The sequence below is a fragment of the Heliconius melpomene genome, chromosome 21 (genome assembly GCF_056956725.1).
Source record: "Heliconius melpomene rosina isolate 202511_hmr_F chromosome 21, ASM5695672v1, whole genome shotgun sequence".
NCBI classification, from domain to species: Eukaryota; Metazoa; Arthropoda; class Insecta; order Lepidoptera; family Nymphalidae; genus Heliconius; species Heliconius melpomene.
The window spans coordinates 8,684,321-8,695,141 of NC_140409.1; the positions used below are offsets into that span (position 1 = coordinate 8,684,321).

Below are 10,821 nucleotides of genomic sequence, written 5' to 3' on the forward strand. Positions count from 1 at the left end.
CTTAAGGTATTTATAGGTTGTATTTTAATGTTACATCTTTGTCTGCGGTTTCCTCCTAAGAGATGTAAATTACATGTATAACACATTCTAAGTGACCGCAGATACAAGGAATTATATTGAAACCATTAAGGTGATCCAATATAGTCTTAGAGCCTTCATCAGTAAATGTACTAACCGATAAACCGATTTTTCAATTTATACCAGTAGGTATTGAAATTAAGTTTTAAATGTACCACAGTACAGAATTTCTTATTTTAAAAAATCCATGATATTTTTAGTGATTGGGGCTATTTTCAATAAAGTAAGATAAGATGATCATATTATAAGGGAAATGTGTCATTTTTCTAGAACTTTTTTTACATATTTTGTTTTTATACTAAGACTAAATGTCTGTATTATAAATGAAACTCTACATTAGTTAATAACAAGTGAGTCAAGACGTTGTTAATACAACCGAGCGACGTGAGTAACGTCACCGAGTGAATGATTCATTTAAAACGTGGTCACAAATAAAAAAAGTAACATTTAACAGGGCTTCGGTGGCGATCGTGAAGTCGCGTGACTTGCATTGGGGCTTGTTGGCGACACGTGACCACAAAGAGCTATCGCTGAGCTCTCTGAGGATGCTTTTGGTCGCAGACGGAGCAAACCCATGGTCTCTGTCGTCTTGCGATCAATTTCTTTCTGTATTTCAATGTAAAGGTTTGTATTGTCTATTTGATTTCCATTTCGTCATAAAACTAGAGCGTAGAGACTTACGTTACGAACGAACTTAATATTTTTTTATATTAGGTTCGATAGTAGAGCTCTATTTGACCAGACTGAAGTAACAAGTACGAATCGAACCCCTAGCCGTTGCGCATAGTTCCACTTATCGCCAAGTCTCGGTGATTTTTATCTATACAAGTAAAAAATTGCTAATAAAAAGTATCAAGTTCATTTTATCGATTCTTTATGCTCTTGAAACGTAGATAGTAGGCGAGTTATCTAAAGTAACCCACTGCATGTAACATACCTAAGTACATCTACACTTGTTAATTAGTACTTTAAATAACATGACAATAAGGTTAGTTGAAATAATTAGACGGTATATATTATATATTTTGGTTTTCGTAATCATTACACGTATTAAATATTTTAGTGTGTGCTATGACTAAGTGTGGTCATGGACTATTGCAAAATGTCTGGAACGTTGGGTCGAAAATCATGTTCATGTACATAATTGATAAAATGTAATCATACTAATTGCAGTTAATAAGTTTTGGTTCGATTTCCACTCGGGGTAATGAATTACTTTGGTCCTCTGTTAAGATAAAGAGCGACGAGTGTTCTTAATTTGGACGTCTAGCTTTTTAATTTGGACGGAAAGCGTAATGTCTTGAGAATAAGCCCTTCCTGTGTACTTTCCTAAGTGGGGAAAAAAATGTTCATTGTTATTTTATGTTATTGTACGTATAGTAGGTACATACATTAAACGGTTACACAACCATTGTTCATGGGTTATCAGTTACTACCAATATCTGTGCATTTGTTGACAAGACCAATTAACATCATAGAACTACAGCATTTGCGAAAATTGATAATACAAATAAATACATAAAGGTATTCAATAAAAATGTTGTTTTTATAATTGTTTATTGAGACTTTATGATAAAAATGAGATACTTTTAATAAATAATAATAACAATGTGACGGCGTCAGGTATGCGTGGCGACGCAATATGCCCTTGCGCGTGCTCCAGCGAGTCGCTGACGGTGTGCGTGCGGCGCGCGGGGCGCGGCGGGTCGTCCGCCGGCCGCGGCGTGCTCTCCATGTCCGGCCTCTCCTACGGTGTGGTGCGCGTCGACGCGGAGAACTCGCTCACCTCGCTCACGCTGCAGGACTGCGGACAAGTTATGCCTTCATGTATGTACCTAAACCAGGGTCTCCCAAACTTCCTTTTGTGTGAAGTTCCCATTCATGAATAGCTTAAATGGACACGCTTTACAACTGGTTTTCAAATCCTGCGCATTCTTTTTATGATAATGATTGTCATATTTAATTAAATAATTTGTCATATTTTTAATATTTCTATAAAGTAAAAGAAAATAAGGCAAGGGGCAGTATCATTAATATTATTGATATTTATTATTTGCACTGTCCTTATCTTTTGTTGTTAATTGTACTGAGTTACTGATGTAACTAAGTTAATTTTAATTATTCAACTACTATTGTCTGCAAAGATTCAAGATTGTTTGTGTAGACGAGTAAATAATATTTTTAATTAGTGGTTAAACTAATAACTATGAACATATAAATGGCATTGAGAAATACTTCCTCATAAAATACAGAATTATTTAAAAAACTAATGGACAAAAATAGTCTTTTTGTTCGTTAACGTTGTTAAGAGCTAATCTACAGAATGTCCGTGTCACCTTAGCTAATAACTTATGAGATAAGCTAGCTAGTATTGCTACTTGCTAGTGTTAAATTAAGACTCTTAAAAATGGTTTATTAGAACTCTAAGGGCTGCAAATAAACAGGCGAAGCTGCGCGCGTCCACTAATAGATCTATATAATAAATTAATAATAGCTAGTAGATAGGTACGTATGCTCTGTTATCCAGTATATATGTTTATTGAATTTGCACTCATGAAATTTTTAATATTTTTTATACCTAGATATTAAATTATTTTTAATTAATAATTTTCTGTGTACTATTCTAATGCTTCTTTGACTCCATAACAAAATTTTAACCATGTTACATTAATTATAATAGGACAGCTAGGCAGCACACATACATATAATAAACACAGATTGTGGTTGTTACAAAAATCTTTTATTTACTCCAAAGTGACTTCCATGACTAATAACCCGATCATCGTCATTTTAAATGACGCAAATAATTATCAAAGAAGAACTTGTTCTAAGAATATTTATAATTTTAAAGTTAAAATTTTACGTTTTGGCCTTGTTTAACTAATTTGTGACATTGTTTTAGGAAGGATAATTTATATTTATATAAAATAATGTATGTATTTGACGGATTTCACGAAATGACATACGATTGTATAAAAATATACATAGATCAAATCAAACTTCTCAAAACTTGTCAATAAATGTTTAATTGCCATTTAAACCATTTCTACCCTTTGTTATTGACTATAGCATGCAATTGTTGATAATTTATATCCATTCAATGTGTCTGTCTTATAAAACAGCTTAGTACCGTAATTTAAAATTACAATCTGTTCTTAAGTTGATAACGAAGATGAAAATTTAGTAATATACTTATAATAATTAAAAAATATAATTTGTTCTTTAGGCGTGATAGTTGTAGTCAAAATGGAAGGTCCCGCATATCTTTGCAAGACAGATGAAGTGGGTGAAATATGCGTGTTGTCCGGAGCTACTGGATCAGGATACTGGGGCTTGCCCGGTCTAACCAACACGGTGTTCAGGGTCCAGCCCTTGGACTCTGATGGAGAGCGTATTGGGGAAGAGCATTACGTGAGAAGCGGATTGCTTGGCTTTTTGGGACCCGGTGGTAAGCGTCTTTTTATAAAATGGTTAGGTTATTGAAATGCTTAAATTTAAATGTTTATATTATCTCTGTCAATATACAGAAAAAGCGTGGTTAATAATGTGTAACACAGTTGTCTTTGAAGTGTCGAATATAATACTAGGTTTTCTATGTTTAAACCAGAGAATGCCCTACATAATACCTACATATCTAACTGTTTTTAGGGTTCTGTACCTCAAAACGAAAAACGGAACCTTTTACAAGATCACTTTGTTGTCCGTCTGTTATGATCATTTATCTCGTATTATGAAAATCTGAATATTTTGTATGGAATTAGCCGCGTAATCAAAACCCGTGGACCTTGAATTATGATATTTGGCACGAAATTATGATATTTACAAAAATAAAGCAAAAAATGACTAATTATTGGTATCTCATAGACAAAAAATAATTGTATTTGTAGTTTTATTTCTTACAAAATGAGTACATATGACAGCAATTTTATATTTGTTAACTTCTATAAGTTTTACTTCCCGTTGCCCTACAATACTGAACTTGGTACGCAACCCTCGGTGGGCGAATCTGATTCGCACTTTGATCGGTTTTTTTGATTACTGATACAATAATATTATTTGACAAAGTATAATACAGTTTATCTTTTAACATAACATGCCGATGCTTAAAACAATATTTTGTTTTATCGAGACCTCCTTGTATTGAAATACAGGTTTAGTATTCGTGTGCGGATCCCGCGACGGACTCATGACGGTGACAGGCAGGAAGCACAACATGGACGACATTATAGCGACTGTACTCGCTGTGGAGCCCATGAAATTTATATATAGGTAAGTCACATTTGAAAATTGGCTGTCCTACTTATAAAAATAGTAATGTTTGTTATAGTAGGTATAACATTGTTTTTTTATTTCCATTGATTATTTTTTATACGTTTTATAAAAGATTATTGTAAAATTTTTCATTTACTTATAAATATGTAAGAGACTCAACTCATCATCATATGCAGTTGCTCTTTTTAATCAATGTTACCATTTTGTTATTCAAACACTGGTTGCTATCATGCATGAGATTCAATTGATATTTGTATTGTTTGTTAATGATGTTAGTACTGCTTTTTTTTTGTATTACTTTGAATTTTTTAAACGGCTAAAACTTGCGGAATTTTATTATAAACATGTATACTTGGACAAATTATAGATTTATTGACAATAATTTTGCGTTACAAGCTTATCTTTATTTTTTGTTTACAGAGGTCGTATTGCGGTGTTTTCCGTGCGGGTGTTGCGCGACGAGAGGATCTGCATTGTCGCTGAGCAACGGCCCGATTGTGGGGAGGAGGAGGTAATTGTTGTTTCTATGTATGTTGGCTATGTTAAATTATATCCAGTTAGGAACTTTAGTATTCGGATGTAATGCGATTTTAATTTTATTTCGTCATAGCTTTCTTTCTAATTCTCTAATCAAGTATTATACATGTATTATGTGTCTAGTAAATAATCCACAAACATTAAGGTTTAGAAAATAAGGGATCAGATTTTTACGATATTTTAATATTTGGAGCCTCTGGGAAACTGATTTTTGAGAGTATGAATATGAGTTTTAATGTTTGTGGGGTTACCAGAATGAATTTATCACTTCTTTCAAACAACGTTAACTAACGTCAAACGATACTACACTAACTGTGTTTTAAGCATTATTACATATTATTTTACTCTATATTATGAAATAGCTTTTCTTATTTTAATCATGATATGTTCATGCATCGTACATGCAGGCATTATAAATAAATTTTATATAAACATACTGATCGAATCGTGTTAATTATAACTTAATATGACTTGTTTCTGTACGTTATATGTATATAATTGAAAATTAAAATATGTAGCCTTCTATAAACATTCATTCACATAATGTTATGCCATGTCAGTTACAAGTGCCAACTATAATACTTGCTTAATCTATCCTATTTTTTGTAGTCTTTCCAATGGATGTCTCGCGTGTTGCAAGCAGTGGATTCAATACACCAAGTGGGCATTTACTGCCTTGCCTTGGTGCAACCAAATTATTTGCCCAAGACTCCCCTTGGCGGTATTCATCTCAGTGAATGCAAGCGACGTTTCCTTGAAGGCACCTTGCACCCCGCTAACGTGTTGATGTGCCCGCACACGTGTGTTACCAATCTTCCTAAACCGAGGGAAATACACTCAGGTTTGTGTTTTTCACGTTTAATTCTATTTTTGTTATTTTATTTGTGTACTGCATTGTTCAATACTAACTTTTTTAAAGGATATTTAGATAATAATCTTTCGTCAGATGTTGGTCCAGCATCAGTGATAGTAGGCAACTTGGTCCAAGGCAACCGCCTCGCTTCCGCACAAGGCCGAGACATGGGATACACGGATGACTCAGACGCAGCTCGCAAGGTAGCGATGAAAACGATCTATATTAATTATTTTTCAGCAACAACTACTTCATTAATAATATGTTTCTTTTTCGTATTTCAGTACCAGTTTATATCACAAATACTACGGTGGCGCGCCCAGAGCACGTCAGACCATGTGATATTTACGTTGCTCAACTCAAAAGGTGCCGTATCCAAGGTGCTCACTTGCGCCGAGCTGCACAAGAAAGCTGAGAGGATCGGTAATTTGCTCCTGGAGAAGGGGCGCGTCAACACGGGCGACCACGTAGCTCTCATATTCCCCCCGGGGCTCGATCTCATTTGCGCGTTCTATGGCTGCTTGTACGTCGGCGCGGTGCCCGTAACCATCCGCCCGCCGCACCCCCAGAACCTGCACACCACGCTGCCCACGGTACGCATGATCGTGGACGTCAGCAAGGCCACTCTGGTGCTGTCCAACCAATCTGTGATAAAACTGCTGCGCTCCAAGGAGGCCAGCAACGTACTAGACAGCAAGGCGTGGCCCATCACGCTCGACACCGACGACATGCCCAAGAAGAAGCTACCTATCTTGTACCGCGCGCCGACCGCCGAGATGCTGGCTTACCTGGATTTCAGTGTGTCGACGACGGGCATGCTGGCCGGAATCAAGATGTCGCACGCGGCCGTCACTTCACTGTGCCGCTCCATGAAGATAGCGTGCGAGCTGTACCCGTCGCGCCACATCGCACTCTGCCTTGACCCCTACTGCGGGCTGGGCTTCGCCCTTTGGTGTCTCAGTAGCATCTACTCTGGACACCACTCCATCCTCATACCGCCATCCGAGGTCGAAATCAACCCCGCGCTCTGGCTCAGCGCTGTCTCCCAGTACAAAGTGCGCGACACTTTCTGCTCCTATGGAGTCATGGAGCTGTGTACGAAAGGCTTAGGCAGCTCGGTTAACCAACTTAAAGCTAAAGGCATTAATTTGGCCTGCGTGAGGACTTGTGTCGTCGTTGCCGAGGAACGCCCTAGAATCAATTTGACAAATTCATTTTCCAAGCTATTCTCGGCTCTCGGTTTGAGTCCTCGGGCCGTGTCCACCTCCTTCGGATGTCGCGTAAACATCGCTATCTGCTTACAAGGCGCTTCGAGTCCGGAACCTTCGACAGTGTACGTGGACCTCCGAGCTCTGCGGAACGACCGCGTATCGCTAGTCGAACGTGGCAGTCCTCACTCACTTTGCCTAATGGAAAGTGGCAAACTATTGCCTGGAGTGAAGGTGATAACCGCCAATCCTGAAACAAAAGGTCAATGCGGGGATTCACATTTGGGTGAGATATGGGTTCAATCTCCCCACAACGCCAGTGGGTACTTCACAATATACGGGGACGAGAGTGACTACGCGGACCACTTCAGCGCCCAGCTGGTGACGGGTAACACGGGAGAAGTATACGCCAGGACCGGCTATCTGGGCTTCCTCAGGAGGACTGAGATCACAGCCGCGAGTGGTGCGGACGACTCGACGTCGTTGCTGACGCGCGACAGCGACACGGACTCGCTGGCGTCGGGCTGCGGCAGCATGTCCGGCCTCGCCGCCTCTGACTCGCACGACACCCACGACGCCGTGTTTGTGGTCGGCGCGCTGGACGAGACCATCATGCTGCGCGGGATGAGATACCACCCCATTGATATTGAGAACTCTGTCATGAGATGTCATAAGAAGATTGCTGAGTGGTAAGTTTGTCAATCGTCAATCTTTATCTCGCATAGCTTAGTAAATTGAATTCTTCGTTAGCTTTTTTCCGCTTCAAGTCGAGTCGACAATATGTGGAGGAACGTATTTCGAATTTTGTCTTACCGAATCGGGTGAAAAAAATAAAAATACATAATCATTCCCCCGTGTGGCCATCTGCGTATTGATGACTTAACAATATCTTAGCTGTTTTATGTGTATGATATTAGGAATATTAAATACATCACAAAATAATTATCACACGATGTCACACTTGAGGATCTATTTGTTTCAGTGCGGTATTCACGTGGACGAACCTATTGGTGGTAGTGGTGGAGCTAGATGGCAACGACAGCGAGGCGTTGAACCTGGTGCCGCTGGTAACGAACACGGTGCTGGAGGAGCACCACTTGATAGTGGGTGTGGTGGTGGTGGTCGACCCCGGCGTGGTGCCCATCAACTCGCGTGGTGAGAAGCAGCGTATGCACCTGCGCGACGGCTTCCTCTCCGACCAAATAGACGCCATATACATAGCCTACAATATGTAATTAATTATTATGTGAACTCCTCCTTCAATTCGCATATATTTGTAGTTTAGTTTTTAATATTAATTTGTACTTTGTATTGTTTAAACAATTTCACATTTTACAATTTGATATGTTTCGCAATATTTTTGAATGTTAATGTATATTTTAAAGCAAAGCTTTACATATATTTTATACGACTGCCTAATTTACTCTATGGCTCAATTTAAAGTGGCGTATTTGCACAGAGAGAGTCAGAATCATTAAATTTACTTTTATTTAAATATATCTTGTAATTAAACAGACTAAAGTGGCTGTTAGTCTTACTTATATTCAAAATTTAATATCTTATTAAATCGTCACGAGACTGATGTGGTTCGAAATTTGCTAGTTTTAATATAATACATAAGCAATGGATCATCGCTTTACAAGGTAGCAGCTAACACCATTGCCGTTCATGTTGTTTATGTTTTCAAAAGTTTCCAATATTTATGTTTAATAGCATAAGTAGTCACATACATATTAGAAGAGCGTTGCTGATAACGTTTTAACACAACAATTGGGTATTTGACTTTTCTTTCTCTTGTGGGCTACGGTATTACGATGATGTTAATGATACGAGACTTCACATTCAACTCCTTTATTGTATATTTAATTTGGTTATTTATACGCTACAAAGGTAGTGGAACATAATTTCACAATTGCGTTTGTAGCGAATAAATTCAGGGCGCTGATATAGCGTGTTAACAATTGATATTTATAAATAATATTAATTCTTGTGCAATACCCCTACACTCTCAAAAAAATATACATCATATTAAAAACGAAAGTAAGATATTGATAAAACTTTTTCCACATGCAATATTCCAGTCAAATATCTAATTATAATGTTGTGATCATTATGAAGCAAGTAATGCCTACTAAAACGCTAGTTAGTATGTAAATGTAACTAACTGTATTACTACTATCGGTATATAGTGTTAGTTAGTCATAAAGCAGAAATGTATTGCATTTAATGTTTTATTACTTTCCTGTTTTCTTTATCATTGACAATAAATTTGGCTGATTATATCATCGACCTCTGGTCGAAGAACTCGATTAAAACACAACATTTATGTTAACTTGTAGTGAGTAGGTTTATCAGTGAGCTTGTTTATTAGTAGTTTGGCATTTCGATTGCCCCCTTTACTAGCAATAAAGATTTACAATGGAAAAGGTTTATATTATATTGCTGTGTATTCAATGCAATATAATTATTACTTATTGTAGTTGGGTTGTATTTGTAAATTAGTACCTTTACGTTAATTTTACAATTTTAATCACTGGATATATCTTTCTTACATGCTTAAAATGTGTAATCTCGAAAATATTTAGCATTACATCATATAAGTTCTGTGCTTAGTGGCTCTTAGTTTACACTGCTACAAAATATCAATATATGTGCCAATAATCTCTTACACATTGAATTATGATGATTATCTTACACTATGGCTAAAAGTTACAAGCCTATGATGATTCTTGTAGCTTTTATCATAAAGTTTCACTTTTATGACAATAACGGATATTATCTTTACAGCCACACACTTGACTTGTATGAACCAATGATATCAACATCTTTAAAAAATCACTTTTTGTTAGCTTATTCCATTCCAATATATCATTTGTTATACACAACAACTACAAAACATGAATTTATTTTCATCTACATATTAGAGTTTTTTATTTACTTATATTCTTTTATATTTTTCTGTAACTATTTATTTCTAAATTGTACATATAATTTGTTGTTTAATGTTATATTTAAATGATTTCTCTTTACTTTTATGATTTGGAATCAACAGTGAGTCAGAGATTTATGAATAAAGTTATAATTATAACATCATTTACTCTCAATTTATTTTAATTTTATAGTAATAATAACGATTTTAATTTCTAAAAAATAGTCATGTTATAATATAAGTATACAAGTAGATGTGTAAATCGTGTTATTGGAACAATGTCTTATTTGTAATTCTTCTATAATATAAAGCATAATAAATAGGTTCGGGGTCCTGCAGTAAGTTTTTAATGTTTACTTATACCATTAGCAATTTGGAATAATATCAATCTTTATGTAAAACATATTTCAATTATAAATAATTTTTAAAATACGACACGTAGTAAGGTTTAATGTTTATATAAATATATAACGCACAAAATTGTAAGCATTTTGGCAACTTTGTGGGAATCAAGTTTTTGATAAGATTCCTAGTCTTTAACTTCATTGCCAAAAATGGTCTGTTTGGACTTTGTAACCGCTTTTACAATTGTGATTTTTTCTGATACATGAATAAATAAACGTGCATTCTTCATTTAAATCTTATTTTGTTTTGTAATTTTTCCTTCTTCTTGACTATGACTATATTAAAGACCTTGCACATTTAATAAAATTGTGTCATTAATATTAAATCCATTATTTTATTTTCTAACTGTTGTCTTAAAGACAATAAATGTGTCGAAATCAATAAGTATTGATAATAACCACAAAAAGAATATGACAATACTATGAAATAATTATGTATTGGATTTTTTTTCGATTGTATCTCAAGGTCAATTTATTATTTTAGGGTCAAAACCCACTTCTATATACTATTTGTATGTTTTTTATCATTTGGAAGAGAGG

General features: G+C 35.9%; 1 protein-coding gene across 11 annotated transcripts in view; it reads left to right on the top strand.

The window, feature by feature from the left end:
- The window catches only part of DIP2 (disco-interacting protein 2), a 39,412-nt gene extending 28,891 nt beyond the window's left edge, over positions 1 to 10,521 (top strand). For 5 of the 11 annotated variants that reach the window (XM_085205842.1, XM_085205843.1, XM_085205844.1 and 2 more), the window contains 8 exons: positions 533 to 702; positions 1,702 to 1,905; positions 3,305 to 3,526; positions 4,230 to 4,347; positions 4,771 to 4,861; positions 5,497 to 5,943; positions 6,025 to 7,637; positions 7,931 to 10,521. In XM_085205842.1, coding sequence (XP_085061968.1) covers positions 533 to 702; positions 1,702 to 1,905; positions 3,305 to 3,526; positions 4,230 to 4,347; positions 4,771 to 4,861; positions 5,497 to 5,943; positions 6,025 to 7,637; positions 7,931 to 8,183 — 3,118 coding nt within the window. In that variant the 3' untranslated portion in view covers positions 8,184 to 10,521. The remainder of the gene's footprint in view (positions 1 to 532; positions 703 to 1,701; positions 1,906 to 3,304; positions 3,527 to 4,229; positions 4,348 to 4,770; positions 4,862 to 5,496; positions 5,944 to 6,024; positions 7,638 to 7,930) is intronic. The other 6 variants (XM_085205852.1, XM_085205847.1, XM_085205848.1 and 3 more) reach the window with 3 other exon arrangements.
- Positions 10,522 to 10,821: the final 300 nt, after the last annotated feature.